The 17,917-nt window shown below is 37.4% G+C and overlaps 2 protein-coding genes across 8 annotated transcripts in view; both read left to right on the top strand.

Annotated features, from left to right (window-relative positions):
• The window catches only part of smoc1 (SPARC related modular calcium binding 1), a 58,896-nt gene extending 52,719 nt beyond the window's left edge, over positions 1-6,177 (top strand). For 5 of the 7 annotated variants that reach the window (XM_063496625.1, XM_063496621.1, XM_065472039.1 and 2 more), the window contains exon 14: positions 906-6,177. In XM_063496625.1, the coding sequence (XP_063352695.1) occupies positions 906-945 (40 nt within the window). In that variant the 3' untranslated portion in view covers positions 946-6,177. The remainder of the gene's footprint in view (positions 1-905) is intronic. The other 2 variants (XM_063496622.1, XM_063496624.1) reach the window with 1 other exon arrangement.
• A 4,186-nt stretch (positions 6,178-10,363) lies between these two features.
• LOC134644715 (solute carrier family 2, facilitated glucose transporter member 1) lies at positions 10,364-15,384 on the top strand. Its single transcript, XM_063497751.1, has 10 exons — positions 10,364-10,378; positions 10,854-10,952; positions 11,615-11,775; positions 11,862-12,102; positions 12,258-12,420; positions 12,666-12,850; positions 13,759-13,860; positions 14,110-14,211; positions 14,521-14,724; positions 15,205-15,384. Exons 1-10 carry the CDS (start codon positions 10,364-10,366, stop codon positions 15,382-15,384), a joined length of 1,452 nt encoding a protein of 483 aa, XP_063353821.1.
• The last annotated feature ends 2,533 nt before the right edge of the window (positions 15,385-17,917 follow it).

Genomic DNA, 17,917 nt, shown 5'->3' with positions numbered 1-17,917 from the left:
CTCCCCACCCCCAGGCTGCTCTTTTGAACACCTCATGCAGGCCAGTAAAGTCTACACATACAAGCGAACACTGCACAGAAAATATGCAGAAAGAAAGAATTTACATATACACAGAAATACAACTTCATTATTAATGCACTAAATTTAAACCAAACTTAACTCAGCCTAGAAATGCTTGCATATAAAAGTGAACACCCAGGCACACGGCTTGAAACACAGCCTGAGCTCAGGAGGACCTCGGCTCTATTCTGACAGCCATCTGCAAGCAATCTAAGCTCTTGACCCATCTGCTTTTCTCCCAAGCCTGTTCTTCTTTCTTTCCTTCTTTATCTTTCTCTTCTACTCCCTTTTTGCCCCAGAACATATACACCCACACATCTGATTGATGAGTGAGCAGCATGCGCAGTTCAGTTCAGTGTCCCATGCAACTGCAAAACAGTACAACTTTACAGATTTTGCTTGGCTTTAACATAATTGCAGGAAATTTGATGTTACCGTTCTAGATAACATTTTGAGTCAGTACATATTACTCTTGTAGTTTAATACATTACCTTAAAAAACAAAAAGATGGAGAGCAGACAGTATGCTGGCGATGGCTGTAATATAGAGATATAATTAAAGTTTGACAAATTAAAATAAAATGAATTCTGTAACAGATTAAATTAAACTAAAAATCTGCTTTGTTTGAAAAATCTGAGGACAAATCTGCTTTCCACATGGTCATTCAGAGACTTTTACATGTACAAAAAAAGCACAAAGAGCATTGTTACGTGTTTGCGCACTGAAGGGTTTGCATTAACTGTACTCAGAAACACAGCCCACATCAGTAGTAACAAATTTCTACTTCCTACACTTTCACTATTAAATGATTTCTTTTGTCTTCTTCTTCCTGCACATGTTTCCAGTAGGACGTCTGGTGTGAGAAGAGAAGGATCAAGAAGCTGAGAGGAGAGCAGAGGGCACAGAGGGAAGGCATCTGCACGCTTGCTGACAGGACAGAGACAGATGGAGCAGAAAAATTAAGAAGTTCCTGAGTTTTGTAAATGAACAGAAAAAAAAATGGAAAAGAAAAACAAAGTGGCGCCAAAATATTTGCACTTTCTTCTCCCTATGTTTGACATTTTATTTGTTTTTACATGTTCTTTTTTCTTTCTTGAAGTGACTGAAAAATATCTAGGTAAGAATGAGAATATATTTGCAAAGATGACAGGCTCACCACTGGAAGAGCAAGTATGTGTATATTACCACAATTCTCTGTGTGTTAAGTCTGATGTTTTGATTCCTTCTGTGTGTCCTCACGAGGTACTAATACACGTTTTTTTGCCATGTGAATTAAAATTACAGGCCCTTTGTTACAAAAAGCAGCACACAGGTCAGTGGAAACCTATAAAAGAGGATATTGCAGTGAGTCACATACAAAAAAGAATGGTGCTTATTTAAAACGCACTCTACAAGTCAGTCTAGAACAACTAAAACAAATGTGTAATGTATGTGAACAAGCAACAATTATGTGAGTGGCATCCATCGGAATTAAACTGTGAGTTGAGTCTATGGAGTCCAGTTCATCAGCACAGAATTAGCTGCGTGAATCCTCTTGCACAAAACCTTCTCGATACATTAACATTTTGGATATCTGGGTTTTGTCAAGTCTCATGCATGCACCGGTGTCGGACAGTGGTAGCTAAGTGGATGTCACTTTTTTTTTTTACCCGATTGCTTTTTCTACAACCCCAAACCATTGCAAAAACACTCTTCTTCACTATTCATAATTTATTTTCACACTCTGTAGTATCAAAAAAGAGAATTTACAACAACAAATCCCAAAAAGTTGGGATGCTGTGTAAAATGTAAATACAAACAGCATGCAAAGATTTGCAAATCTCATAATCCCATATTTTATTTACAAATGAAAATGTACCATTTTCTCATTTTGATTCAAAAGCTCATTTTGAATTTATTGGCAGCAACGTATCTCACATTAATTGAGACAAGGCCATATTTACCACTTTGGAGAATCCTCTGTTCCAATCCAGTTGTCGGACTTTTGGGAGAGGAATCCTGTCCCATTTTTGTCTGATATAGGATTCTAGCTGCTCAGCAGACTTTGGTCTTCTTTGTCATATTTTCTGTTTCACCAAACGCACCAAATGTTTTCAGTTAGTGGAAGGTCTGGACTGCAGGCAGGCCAGTTCAGCACCCAGATGAAGCCATGCTGTTATAAAAGATTCATCATGCAGTTTAGCATTGTTTTGCCGAAATGTGCATGATTTTCCCTGAACAAGATATCATCTACCTTTGAACACTAATGATGCCTTTCCAGAGGTGCAAGCTGCCAGTTCCATGGGTACTAATGCACCCCTATACCATCAGAGATGCAGGCTTTTGAACTGAGCACTAATAAGGCGGATGGTCTCTTCCCTCTTTAGTTAGGAGAATGTTAAGCACTTGCTCTCCAAACAGAATTTGAAATTTGGACTCATCTGACCATAGAACAGCTTTCCACTTTGCCTTAGTCCAATTTAAATAAGCTTTGGCCCAGAGAAGATTATGGTATTTCTGCATTATGTTCACATATAACTTCTTCTTTGCATGATAGAGCTTTAACATGCATTTAAGAAAATAATGCCGGTTTTTAATGTTTGTTTTTAATGAAGTGCCAGTTGAGGTCCCAGCTATCACGAACATACAATAGTGATTTTCAGTCTTATCCTTTGCGCACAGAGATTTCTCCAGATTTTGTGAAACTTGTGATATTATCACAAGATCATATTATCTACTGTAGATGATATAATATTTAAACTCTTTACACTCAATCACTTTTAAAAGGAACATTATTCTAATATTGTTCCACAATTTGGAGATGCACATTTTTGCAGGTTGGTGGATCTCTGCCTATCTTTACTTCTAATGAAACTCCAAGAATTTTTTGGTACCACTTACTTTTGAACCAATATTTTTCATGAGATGTCTCAGCTTAAACATATGATATGTTTTCAGTGTTCTATTTTAAATAAAATATGGGTTTATGATATTTGCAAATCAGTGGAATCATTTTTTTTAAATTTACATTTTACATAGTGTTCCAACTTTTTTTGGAAATGGTTTTGTAAAAAACAGAAATATAATAATAGAACAAATAGTAAAAGATTATGATAAATTAAACATGCAAAACAACTCTTAGTAAAAGATTTCACACAGGATGTTCATGGAACTTTACACTGTTGCACCCAGTGGAAGACATTTCAACATGTTTACACAAAGGTTGGAATACGAACAAACAGTATTAAATATGAAGTAATGAAAGATTTCAGGAATGCAACCACACAGAGACAAACAACTCTAAAATACAGCCTTGTAAAGTTGTGGGTTGCATTTTAGCATAAATGTCCACACAGGTGTTTTTAGAGCTGGGTTATTTTGAAGCTTTATGTTAAATGGGCGAGCTACTAGACCTTGTAATGACAGATAATTTGATAGATGCTCTTCTGAAACCAGGTAGAATTGTACAAATGATTTCATACCAAAACAAACACACTGTTTGCAAAAAGAGCCGCAAAATATTTTCCCAGAAAAAAACAAAGTTTGAGCTCTGAAACAAAATCTGTATTCATTTGTTACCGATTTGGTTAAATTTTCCCAAGCCTCCAGAGTTGCTATTGCACCAGGCACCTCTGATTTGTATAAAGTAACATAGATCTCAAGTTTATACTAATGAGGAGCTGGCAAATTGTTGCTTAAGTTCCAAGTCCGACACTATGTGATCAGAATCCATTGCATTGGTGTTTACATAAACAAATGGGACGCATTCACTAATGCATCTTCAATCTAAATGTGTCCTTACCACAGTGGAGGCCACTCATTTATAATACATGCATCCCATTCTTTTGTGTATAAGTTTATATAGTGTTAAACGTAATTGTGCAGGTTTTGTTAAACTACACTATTATAATGTTAGTATCCGTTCTTTACACAATCAATCATCTATAGTAATGATCTTTCTTTAATTCTGCCTTCTAGTGTTTACTGATCCAAACTGAACAAATCTTTGACCCTCTTGTGGAGATTTTAGTTTTCTAAATAGATTACATTACAATAAAGATGTTTTAAATATTATTAGTATCAGAGAAAAACGACTCCACAGTTGACTAATCTAACCAGTAAATAGAGTAAGAAGTTCACATGGCTCAATATCTTGTTAATCTCAGCCCATTTCATCGATCATATTCACGTTTACCTCGCAAGATAGGCCGTGGCAGTTCATACAGTAAATACTGGAGCCTTCCCAGTAATGTCAGACTATGTATTGTGTATGTAAACACAATTACTGTCTGACCTCAAACAGCTGATGTCAGTCTTGTTGTCTCAAACACTTAAAACTACTCATAGTGGAGCTTTTCCACTTTATGTAAGACACTGAAGTAAGTCTTTTAAAAATACTGCCCCGGGTGTCTGATAAATGCTAACATTTTATGAGCAGTGAAGGGGGAAAAAATCCTTTTAGTTTTGCAGTGTAAAAAATAAAAATGTGATCCTCACATTTGGGAACAATCGGAGAATCGTGCCTTTGCTGTTGTGGTTTAAATACTTTGTATGAGTTGTATTCCCCAATAGTCCCTGCAATGGCTCACAATTATGAGACAAAAAAGGCTCCTTTTGTAAATATGTACAATAAGCTTTGTTTTACTAAATGTCACTGTGGGGGTGTATGATTGTTCACTTACTTCACTGTCATTCTGGCTTCTTGTAAAAAAAGATATACTTTTCTCTCTGTTTACATCATGTCAAACATTAGGTTGTTACAGTAGCTAATTCACAACATGGAAATGCTTAGGCGAGACTGCACGTTGTCAGCTCTGAGGACTGTTTATTTTAACTATGGTGAGGTTATTTTACTATTTCAGTTTGTGTTTTAAGATTCCCGTCGTCATCACTACGCACAGTCAAGACCATACTTATGCAGTATCTGGTGCTTAATATACTACAATCACAAGTCCAGTTGCATCTAATTTGAATTGAATAGTTATGCCAAGAAACCAGAAAAGAAACCAGCCTTTCTTTGAGGGCTGTGCAGTCTCTCCTGAGTGCCTGTTTCAATCCAGGTTTGAACACAGTGGGCTTATGTGTGTCTGCTGAAGTGCTTCCAGACGCTGCAGAGCTGCAAATCACATGCAAGATCTAAAACAACCCAAAAGGCTAGTAATCACTACAAATCATGATGGGAAAAATGTAGTGAAGGAGTCTTGTAGCATGTCAGTTTGGTAGAGAAAAGACAGCTTTTTTTTGTTCACTTGTTTTTGCACTTCACCATCCAAATGTGTTTTGATAATGTTTCTTATTCATAGCAAAGGAAATTAGATCCATGGAAAAGAAAACACTGAAATGTGTTATTTTTGAATAAAAATGATTCATGTGGATTTGGGTGCTGCTCAGAATCATTGACATTTTCAAACTTGTGTCAAAGTAGACACAAGCAAAACAAAAGAGGCTAAAGGCTTTTTTCTTTTAATCTTAAAATGAATCAGTGAAGTATAAAGCTCAGAAAATTTTCATAAAGTTTATGAGCTACGACACAGTAGTAGCTTCCACCTGGGTTGTATCACTCTTTGGGATACTTCATGCTGTTTCCTACCTTAAGTGTGTCATAAATTTAAAGCAGCTATCTAGGTGCCCAACATTTGGAAGAATTTAACATCTCACTGTTGTATGGACAGAGAGGACTGAATTCAGCAACAAGACACTTGAAAACTTGAACCAAGTTTTATCTCTTACAGAGTCATGTTGAGAAAATGAAACTGTAGAGGTACTGTGTGACACACTCTAAGTATCCAACTGATTAGACTCACTTTAATATTACTACAATATAAACAGAGGTATTTTAAAAAGCTTGATAATGATTCTAAAAAAATATGGAAATACTCCATATTACATCTCCTTAAACTATACTTTTCTGGGCAGTTGAAAGCAGTTAGAGCTGTTAACAGAAGACAAATTTTCTGAAAGGAGGGCGAAGGAGTTCAATATTGACCCCAAATGGTGAAGATTGTTCACTGCAGGTTAGAGTTTGACAAATTGAATCCAGTGTCTACACAAGAAGTTTTTACTTATGATACGGCATCAAGCAAGTCAACTGAATTTCATGAACTGAAATATTTTAATAAAGATAATGTTTTTACTGAATTTCTCTGCAGACTTGTGTAGTTTTTGTGTTTTTAATGGTTAAAAAAATAAAAGATCCTACGAGAAATTTGTAGTGGAATTTCCTGTTGATGTTAAAAAAGGACTAAAATTAATTGTCCCCATGTTTGAATGTGGAAACCTATTATGCACAATTATTTGTGTGTGCTGTGAGATGCCCTGATTTAGTGATGATACTTCAAAGGTGCTGGTGATTTTATCAGTGCATGATGGGAGGAAGAGGGCTTGTGGTGAGGTTGCTGGTGAAGGAAGGGGTGGTAGTGGTTTGGAAATGGGTAAGGGGGAGACAGGCAGTGGAGAGGGCTGGTATCACAGATGAAATTGGAGCCAAGAGGCAGCTGCAGTACATCTGTCTTGTACTGACACATGTGGCATTTGACTTCCAGTGTGAAGTTCAAAAGAGTTTTATAATGACGCAGCTGCTTAGGGATGTATGTGCGTGTGCGTGTTAGTGTGTGTGTTCTTTCTCCTTTGTTGAAAGTGGGGTGAAGGGTAGGCAGGTTGCCGGAGGGGTTTCATAGGTGAAAGCTGGAATTTGGATTTTTGAAAGTGACGTGGGCAGAATCTGAGCGGAATAATGTTTAGGAGTTTTACAACTTTGTGTTATCTAACTTTCTTAAAGGAGCGAGTATTTTTTTAAATTCTTTAAACACTAATTGAGTGACAATCTTTTTTTTTTTTTTAAATCACTTATCTAATTCAGGATAAGCAGTTCAGAAAGTGCATAGATAGAATCTTTTGATTCTGGACTTGGAGTTAAAGACATCAACTTGAATTACCGACATTTTTCAAGTGATGGTTTTACAGCATGGTTTTACTGATAATTCAGTTGATAGGAATGCATTCTAAAACAATTTCAGTAATCATCTAATGACTCAACCTTTTTCCTCGCTGTCTATTTACAGGCATCATGTGTGGAAGAAATCAGTCCAAGAAGTAGTTGTCCAATACAATTAGCCACCATCTAATATTTCCCACATGTTTTAGTAGTGATGAGTAAATTTGCGCATTTTTATCCTCCTTTGTGTGCACTGAAACGCTTAGAAACAGATCAAAACCACCATTACAGGTAATTTAGAGAGCAAACGATTAGCTTCGGTGATAGCAAAACATTAACAGTGGGGGGATGATGGCGCACACCGCTCACCATTTGTGCCCTTGTGTGCCTGTGCAGCACCTGCCCAGCTGCTTGACTGCAAGGTCAAGGGGTTGCCTGTCAGGAGGCCAGGGCTCAGGGGTCAAAGGTCATATTCCAGACGGGCGTATCCACACGCTGATTAAGAACTCAGCTGCACAGAACAGAACAGAGCTTGCAGGTGGATGATGCATTTGACCCCTCTCCAAAATGCCCCAAAACATTTCTCTTTCTTGTTTGTGCTCAGAAACTTCTAAATATAAGTATCACTGATAAATATAGTCTTGTGATATTGTGACTGGCTTTCTTTAAAAATAGAGCACCCTTAAGGGAACTATTCCAATTATTGTAAGTTTCAGTTTGAAAGGATTATATTTCTTATTCACTTTGAAGAAAGCACATATTTTATTTTGTTGTATGAAATGAGCAATCTCATGTTATTTAACATCAAAACCATTAACATCAAAGCTATGATGTCAGTCAGCAGTTTAGGGCTTAGAAGAACTAGTTTTTAAATATGAAGCTAGATCTGTTTTTGTGTATAACGTTTAATTGTGCTCCGTCTGTAATATAAAGCATTTCACATATGACTCAGTGTAGCTGAGATTATCTGCTTTTCATCACCTCCAGGCTCCAGGGGCCCTTTAATATTTATGTGAACGTATTCAACTTAAAATTAATGATAAAAATTGTTTTCAAATGATGTGGTTTGCACTGAGTGTGGGAAATGTTTACAGCATTTATATTAATTTGGCTTATGCGTCTCGGCAATGAAATACAGTTAGGGGGCTTGTGGATTTTCTTACGAGACAGGTGTGTGCTTAGCTTACATGATTTCATCATAAAGATACACTTAACCCACATTTTGAGCAAACATATAGCATATTCAAACATCTGTCTTCAGTGAATTCTAGCGCAGAGCACAGATATAAGCACATACTCGATTGTGCAATAGTTATTCAATAAAACTGGATTGGATTAAACATTAACGAGCCATGTAAAGAAACAGGATGTAGCAAAAAGAATTGAGCAATTCACTGACTGAAAATAAAGCAATGGAGTAATGAAATTAGGCTTTCCGGAATAGTATAACGTCAAAGGTGAACACTGGAGATGAGTTCATATCACCTATAACATTCACTCAATCATAAGGTTTATTTGGATGACTATTAGAAACCAGAGACCCAATTATGCCAAAATCAGATAGAAACTTATTATTGTTTTATGTGTTCCCCCTTCGCATAGTTTTTGTATTTGACTGCCATCATTAAAGTTTTGGGTAACGCTGTAATGTGCGCAGTAGATGAATAGGGACCATTTTAGAGCAGTTCCTTTGTAAATACACACAAAAAAACGCAGGAACAGTTTATCACGTCAGCAAACATACTGACATTTTGAGATTAAACTTGCATTTCCGTGCTAGTATTCTTCTGATAGAAGCAGGAGAAAGAGGAGTGAAAGTATACATACATGCTTATACTTCATCAGAGTATTATCAATAAAAGCCCTGAGGCCCTAAATTGTGACAGCATTGTGTGACGGGTGTTGTCGTTTCCATCCACATGCCACCTCTGCAGCAGCAGTTCTTTACCCTAAATTTCCAATTAGTTAACCTCCCATTGTAGTTAATCTTTGTTGTTTCAACTAAATTCTCTAAAGCAATTTGTTTTATAAGGGCAAACCATACAAGAATACAGATTTATACTTCCAACAGACTACAGCCTGAAAAAAAACAAACTACCACGCACAGATGTGTGTCACTTGAGGGATTCCAAGACAGAAAATGCTACCAGGTGCCCGAAGAACATATCAGCCAAAGCATGGGAAACCCTGCAAAGAATGCAGTACGACCTCGTGATAACACGGACATTTAGGCTTTGATAAACTTTAACTTGCTACACTATAACAAAAGTACCTGACTTTTTCCATCTTTGATAAATGCGATTATAAACCGTGGCATTAGTCGCAAAATACATTTCACTGTTTGTGTAATCATAACTATTTAGTCAATTTTCACATTTAACTGAGTTTATTTTGATGGCTCTGGGAAATATCTCAGTGGCAGGCTTGCTTGAAATACATTTAGAGACACGTGATCATCAGGTACCTTTTAAGTTTCATTTTCAGTGAACTTGAACAAAGGACATATACAAAGTTATTCACAATTCAACACACACACACACAGACACACACACAGCTCAAACATTTGGTTTAATTAGTGCCAAAATGCCTACTCAAAGCACCAAACAGTTCCTCTTAAAACCTTAACTGGGAGCAGTTTTGCTGTTTTCAAAGCAATTTGAGGTTTGAGTGCTGCAGCCCCAGAGTCAGTGGGAACTCAGGATGTTGATCAGCTGATTCATGAGAACCAGAGGCCCACTGCTGCCATTTTATCAGATATACCTCAAATTCACCAGCTAGGTGTGACTTCGTCACTGTGGTCACTGGTACAATGTGTGTGTGTGTGAAGTTTCAGCTGGTAGTTGGTTTAGATACACAGTCATATCTAAAACTCAGGGATGAAGAAGCGATCAACGTAGGACACTCAGGAACAGTGGTGAGGACAATCTTATATAGATGATATGGTCTTCCAACTTTGTTTCGGGACAAATCAAGCAGTCTGGTTGATGCAGTAACACAGGTAAGCATGCAAAAAGACAAGCAAAAATATTTGTATGCAGTAAGTATATAGTTTCATATACTTGCTTGATTTTTATTTGATGAAACATGTTTTGTGATGCTGTAGGGGAACTGCACTGTGGTTCAAAAACATTTAGTCACTGATATACACTGTATTTGATATATATATGTATATGAAATTTGCACTGCAGAAAAAAATATCAGTGTCTCTGGTTGCTAGCTGAGTCGTTTTCTTATCATTTTGCGTCAAACTCCTGTACCACCACTAAAGCTTCCTAAACTACAACTGCTAGACATTTTTTTTCACTATCTGGTTTTTACAGATAATAAAACCAGGAGAAAAATAAATGCACATACATCCCGAGGGAGTGATACACCATCTTAGACAATCAAATGGCATCTCAGGAGGTTTGTTTGAATCAATGCTTTTCTATGAATGAGTGAATGAGGCAGAATGAACATAGCGAGGCAGTATCACTTACTCGACTAAAACTCTGGACATGTTGCCAGTGCGCCAAACCCTTGTTGTTCTTGCCAAGCTGGACTTTTACAAGTAGTCATATGATTGGCCTGGTTGCTGGAATCATGGGAGGGATCAGGAATGTTAATCAACTGAGGTCATAAGGTTAGAAATCAGTAATGGATTGAGTATTTGTCTTCTATCTGCTTAATCATAACCATAACTACTTTTGATTTTTATGATGATTGTAGTCAATCCAAAATAAGAAAGATAAAATAAGAATGTAAAGGGTTAAAAATGACCTAATTAAGAATCATATAAAGCTTTTTAATGTTGCTTTAAGAGGTAGCGTTCTCTTATTAGTTATGAATTATAAGACAAAGAAAAGAAATGGTGCTAACCTCAATTTTGTTTCTGCGGCAGAGCCATCTGACAGCCACGCTTGTGACGTCCATCCTGGGAGCGGTGATCGGGTCCCTGCAGATTGGTTACCACACTGGCAACATCAACGCTCCAGCCAAGGTGAACAGAGCTAGCAGCATCTGAGGGACAGCACACACATTTATAATGTTTCAAATTGTATTATAAGTGTGATGTGAAGTGATTTGTATTAATCAACAGAATTATTTTTGCAAGCATAAAACTGCAACAAAACCTAACTCCAGACATCAAAAAGTAGACATTCTAGTCTGGCTGATATTCCATAAAAGGCCTACATTGTCCAGATATAACAGTTATGCAGAGGGGAATGCTGGAAAGCATGCTGCCTGTCAAACATATTACAGAGCCTCAATAAAGCACTAAATAAGGTAACTCTCCGTCTCAGCTTTGGATTTGGTTCCCTTTTTTGGAATGGTTTTCCATTTTCACAGGTATACTGTTCTAACTTTACAAAATGAAGCAGTTGTTCGACCCACTCAAAACCCCCAAAACAATAATTCATGAAATAGAAACACTTCCTCCACAAGAACTATTACAAAAGAAGCAACATATGAATGATTTTGAACACTGCATTAGTCATCCATGAAAAAAGAGGAATAAAAATACATCTTTATAAACCCCTTTTGTGTGTGTGTGTGTGTGTGTGTGTGTGTGTGTGTGTGTGTGTGTGTGTGTAAAAAATATGTCATTGCATCTAATTGAGTTACCAGTGCAAACTGTGTCACTTTGGCATTGTTGTTTAGATCATCGAAGAGTTTTTCAACAATACCTGGAGAGCCAGACACAACCAATCAATCTCAGATCACAGTCTTACTCTCCTGTGGTCACTCTCTGTCAGCATTAAAGATTTTGGAGCCTTACTGGGCTCGCTGGGAGTCAAATATCTGGCAGATTCTTATGGCAGGTAAGAAAACCAAGCTAACTTTTGTAAAGTTTCCAACAGTGCTTGCTTCCCTCCCTCTCCTTATAAATTTGCTTGTTCCCCTCCAGGCGTAACTCCATCCTGATAGTTAACAGTTTGTCTGTGGTCGGAGCATGTTTGATGTTTGCCTCCAAAGCCAGCGAGTCATTTGAGGTCCTCATCCTAGGGCGACTGGTTTTTGGTCTGTTCTGTGGCCTGGTGATGAGCCTTAACCCCCTCTATATCCAGGAAGTTTCCCCCACCAACCTCAGAGGAGCATTTGCTACACTGAACCAGGTGTCCCTCGCTGCAGGCATCCTGGTGGGTATGGTGAGTTGAGCTTTAATTTACATCTAACTTCCTTCTTACTGCTCTTGGTAAGGAGATGCATTAAGAAGCAAAGTTCATCAAAATCCCATAATACATAAATTAGGATTTATACGATACATGGATATGACATGAAACTAGCTGCTTGTGTGCTGCAGGTGGCTGGTCTCGAGATAGTGTTGGGCACACAGCATGACTGGGCCATGATGCTGTCCCTGTCTCTCATCCCGGCCCTCACACAGTATGTGATCCTACCCTTCTGTCCTGAGAGTCCCCGCTATCTGCTCATCAACCGGCAAGAAGAAAGCAAGGCAAAAAGTGGTAGGTTCCACTCACTGGACTTAGTGTTCATATCGTTTAATAAATCAACATCTCTCTAAAGAGATTACTCTTTTGTATTATGATATATTAAAAGAGATGAATTCATTTTTATGACATTCTCAAGTTGGTTCCAGAAGTTAAAATGCAGAAATGGTTTACTATGGTTTAGTATCCCAGCTTTGTGGATTCATTTCACCTAAAAATCCCCTTAGATTATGTTGAAAGTTGTTTCTTTAATCCTGCAGCCCTGCTGAGGCTGAGAGGCAGAGCAGAAAAGGTATTTGCTGAGCTGGAAGAAATGAAAGAAGAAGCTGCTCACACACAGAGTCGTGTCACCATCCAGGATTTCTTCAAGAAACGCAGCTACAGGCAGCCGATCATTATTGTCCTGATTATTAGCCTGGGAAGCCAGCTCTCTGGATTCAATGCGGTCAGTGATAAAATCCTCTTATGGTAACCCTAACTCTGAAAGACACGAACAAACTGACGCAAAATATGAACTGATCAGGCAAACTGATCAGGTTAAGCTGCTATTTACCAGTCTCTCTATACCTGACAGCTGCAGAGACTGGCCAGTTCCATCTTACATGAAGACACCCATCCCTTTTGTGGGGATTTTTAGCTTCTTTCTTTTTCTTTTTGGCTTTTTGTAGTATTTTTTTAGTCTGAGGGATTGAAACTGTATTTTTAGTGAAGCCTGGAGCAGTCTCTCTTTTTTACCACGTGTATGTGAATACTGTCCAGTGTCTGTTTGAGATGTCTGGTAAAATGGTTGCCTGCAAAACAAATCTGAGGGTATCAATAAAAGAACTTGAAAGTGGTGAAGTGATCATATTTACACAGGGTGGAGTGCAAACTTATTTCTAGCAAGTTATTGACCATCTTACCCAAGGACACTCCAGACTGGAAGAGCCGAGTTGACAACACATTCTACCTTCTCAACTACAAACTGTCAATTTGTCAAGAGCATACTAATAATATACTAAAATTTCACTTACCAAAGCTTGAGCACACATGTGGACAGGATGTATCACACAGCAGGACATATTATTTGGAAGATTTATTTATTTTATGTTGTTTTTTGTAACAGGCTGTAAATATATTTCTATTGTAAAGTTGGCCACTTTGACAAAGGAGGATTACCAGGATTTACTCACTTATGGAGGCTGCCTCAAGGAGTACTTGGCATTTCTACATTGGCTTCATTTCTTTTTCAGTTTTGCACACTTGCTGTAACCCTGAGAAGAGCTTGAGGCAATATCTCAACCCTAAAAAAAACACTGAAATATTTCTCAGTTACTCACTAAACTAAACTAAATTCCTGTGCTTTTCTTCCAGATAATCAACTATTCCACCAAAATGTTTCAGGCCAAGTTTGACCAGGCCAAATATCTCACACTGGGTGTTGGGGCCGCCAATCTGACGTTCACTTTGGTAGCAGTGAGTACAAACCAAGTGCTGATCCTTTATATTGCAGTTCAGTGTGTTTTTGAATGCGAAACAATATTATTTATAATATTTAATAGGTTGCTCAATATAATCAGTAAATCAGCTGTGCCCCATTTTGTTGATTTTGTCACAGAAAGCATGAAGTTTTGTCATTATTTCTTCATGAATGGTTTAACAGCATGAACCACAAAAAGGATAGCGTTGCATTTTAATTCCAGTGTGTTGTTTTTTCCTCTCCAGTTCTTCCTGATGGAGAGGGCAGGGAGGAGGAGGTTGCTCCTGACTGGTTTCATCTTCATAGCAGTGTGCAACTTAATCATGACCGTAGTCGATTCTGTCCTGGTAAAATCATCTATGTGTGGTTGTTTCCATTTGTTCAGAAAAAAGTTATGTGCTGGTTTTGAATGTATATCCAACTTCTGCAAACCCTGGAACCCGATCTTATGACATGATTAAATGGATAAAATGAAAACAAACCATGGCATAGCTTGGAGGATATTTGAAAAGGAAGCTTCAAGTTTAAACTGTCTAATTTAGAGAGAAAGAAACCATCTGCATCTTAACCTAACAGAATTTTCTACATATAACAAAATCCCCAAACTCAAAGTCTAACCTCCAACCATCCTTCCAATTTATTATTTTACTGTACAGCATCTGGTCCCAGAACTCAGAAGCCTACAAGTGCTGCTGGTTTTCTGCCTGACTTCAGCCTATGAGCTGGGCCCAGGTCCGATCTCCTGGTTCATTGGTGCTGAGCTGTTTGACCAGTCTGGCAGACCTATAGCCATGGCCTTCAGTAGCCTGCTCAACTGGGGAGGGAAGTTTGTTCTGGCACTTCTCTTTCCTCCATTACTGGTGCGTAACATTTATACCGTTGGCCTGCATGCTGTATGACCAAGCAAGACTTCAGGGGAAACTTTAAAGGTGGATTTCTTCTTTGCTTTTGTGAGTTTGCTTACACCTCAGAGAAATAGCTGTTAAATACAGGCTATAAATCTGCTCCATCTGTTATACTGCACATATGTATCTATAGAAAAACATATAAATCTATTGCTAAATCCTTTAAATCCAGCTTGAAATAATGTAATAAGTAATTAAATTACAGTTAACAAAGGAAGCATCTGTTCCCTATAGTGCAGCAGAAATGACAGCCAACCTGAAATTAAGACCAGTGAACCAAATCAATACCTTTTGTGTTTGCTTTCTTTCCTTCTCTTTTTAATATTGTTTTGCTTTTGTGGTATGAGATTCCCATCTCAAGTGACCATTCCTAGGTAAGCAGAGGTCAAATAAAAACATTTTAAAAAAGGATTCTTGTCTGTCTCTCTCACACAGAAAATCTGTGGTGCTTATGTCTACCTCCTTTTTATGATCGTGGCTCTGCTCGCCTTCACCTTCACCTGGATTCGCCTCCCGGAAACAAAGGGTCGTACATTTGATGACATCGCAGAGGAGTTCAGAGGAGCAGAGGGCATCCCGTTGCACAATAAGACTGTATTCAACACTTTCGCCTGAGCAACGTGTCAGTTTTGATTGATGCTGGTCAATAATCAGTGTGTAATGAGTCAATTCAATTTAAAGAAACAAAAAATATGTTACAAAACTATTTTGAGTATACATCTGGTGCTCACAGCATTGAAAATTGACTTTTAAATAAGAAATCTTTAACACAAAACAAGAAAAAGAAACCCAAACCATCTTATCAATGCAACTGCTGTTATTCAAAGCACGCACAAATATTATTTATGCAAAGACATTTTAATACTCAGAGCTCAAAAATGATAATTATTAAAACTCAGAGCACCAAAATTTAATCCCATTAGGTACAGTATACTGACTCTTACTTTTACCTTACTTCTTTAGGCTCTCCAGCAAAATGACACTAAAAAAATGATGATATTAAAAGTAGATTATAGTTTATATTTATCCTGCATGTTATGAGGCATTTTGTGGCCATTGTGTTGTTATTTTGTAAAAGCACTAGGGGGAGATTGTGGGAATAGTGGAAAAAGTTTGCAACACATTCTTCGCATAGTTTATAGCTTGTAAAAACGCTGGATTTATTTCCACACCATCAACCAAGCCTCTTTTTTTAATTTTAACACACAAGTGTACCGTGACACACTGCCTGGCAAACAAGAAAGTTAGAACACTTCCAGCATGTCCAAAATGTTTAACAGAGTTCCTGTAACTTCTTGTCCTCTTGTTATTTCCATAAATCTGCTAGTTATATCGTAACTTAATATCAGGTAGCAAATGAGATTATTGTAATTCTTAAAAATGGTTTTGTAGTGATCCAATTAGATGTTTTTGCATATCTAAAAATTGTACTTTTAAATGTTCAGCCTAGTTTAAGGCACTATCTGTACCTGATCTCCTATGGAGCCTTTCTTAGTTGGATTCTCAGCGGTGCAGCCTTACAATTCATTATTTGTGTGCAAAATCTCACATGTCTCTGAATTGTGTATATTTGTAATATGCCTGAAAACCAATCACAGCTCTGAGGATAAATATGTGATCCAACACGATCCACTTTGACTCGCAGGAACTGCAGAGGGAGTGAGACCAGGAGATTAGAGGACAAGTTTGGCTTTTAAAACAGCAGGGGGTCAGAATAAAATGGAAATGAATAATGCTGTACTTGTCTATTCAAAGTCAGTTTCTAATAACTCAAAAACAGAGCCAGAACTCAGTCAGCTTGTAAAGGATATGTTCTCATTTGTCTATGGACAGCTTGTTTTTTGTTTTTAGACACACAAGCAAAGTCCACAGAGACTATAATTTTTTTCCATAAAAAAGGCAGATCAACTGAGCAGGGTGTTTAGAAAACAAGATTCAGGATTTTTCATTTTCCAACACTTTCTGTGTAAAAATATGTAAACAGCGCCATCTATTGGACCAAACAGTCTCTTTTAGTTTTTAATCTATAAACCACATGCAGATGTATGTTCGTAAATGACTTACATGGCTTAAATTAGTGGTGCAGCAAAGACCAGACAACTGATCAAGTGGACAGCACAGTGAAAGGGAGACAAGAAACAGTTTTTACACTGCTCTGTGTAGCTTTAGTAAATAAAAAACAACAACAATCCTGTATTGTTATAATAAATGAGTGTATTAAAAAAACTTGTAAAAGAACTGCAATATCAAGTAATTTTCTCTGATAACTGATCCTGACAAAAACAGAAAAAGAAGAATGAATCCATGAAGCCATGCATGTGTTTTGCTTGAGGATATTAAATGCCTTCACCACCCTTTCAACTGATGCTATTTAGTCACTGTGATTTGAGTAAAACACAGAAGGACTGCTGTGTAACCTTATATTTCACAGCTAGAAAACCCATAGCAACATAAAAAAGTAACAGCAGACAGTATTTATTTATTTTTTAATTACAAGATATCAGTTTAATTTATTTTTATGAATTTCAAATGATAAAAATAAGTAAAATGATGAAACCCAGAGCTTAGATCTATTTATTTAGTTAGTTACCAGTTAATGTTAATGGCTTTGACGGACTGTAGGGGGAACCAGAGTACCAATTATATTACATCTGCAGTCGGACTGAAAATCTTGCTATGTATAGAGCAGTTCCTCAGAGCCTGGGACAATATACTCTAGAGGGACAGTCTCACCAGCAGCTTTACATATCTCTGTACCTACAGTATATACGATGCAGACACCTTTTGTCCAATAGAACATGAATACAGTTCTCAAAAAAGTCATCCTCGGATTATTCTTCATTTTAAAGTGGGATTCAGGTAATTTGCACTCTGATCAACATTTTTAATGTTTTTGCAGTTGTTGTGAATGTTTTTGTTTTTGTTTTTTTTTTGTTTTTTTACAGTGTTTCAGTGAAACACTGTGCTACATATAAAAGGTTGTGTGTGGTAACATCTTCTGTTAAACTCATAGGTGATGGGAGCGATGTCACCCAAACCTCCATGATTTGGAAAAAACAGGGCGAAGACGGAACAATAAACTGCAGCCATACCAAGAGTGTAGACTATTCTCAGATGTATTGGTACAGACAGCTGCCTGGAGAAACTA

This window comes from Pelmatolapia mariae, linkage group LG16_19, assembly GCF_036321145.2.
Source record: "Pelmatolapia mariae isolate MD_Pm_ZW linkage group LG16_19, Pm_UMD_F_2, whole genome shotgun sequence".
Taxonomy (NCBI): Eukaryota; Metazoa; Chordata; class Actinopteri; order Cichliformes; family Cichlidae; genus Pelmatolapia; species Pelmatolapia mariae.
This window is presented reverse-complemented; position numbering and strand designations above follow the sequence as displayed.

Bases quoted from the DNA above. Each gene is read 5' to 3' on its own strand.
- LOC134644715 (XM_063497751.1), top strand. The intron at 10,953-11,614 runs GTGAACAGAGCT...ATTGTTGTTTAG, and splicing joins ACATCAACGCTCCAGCCAAG to ATCATCGAAGAGTTTTTCAA. The intron at 14,212-14,520 runs GTAAAATCATCT...TTTACTGTACAG, and splicing joins CCGTAGTCGATTCTGTCCTG to CATCTGGTCCCAGAACTCAG.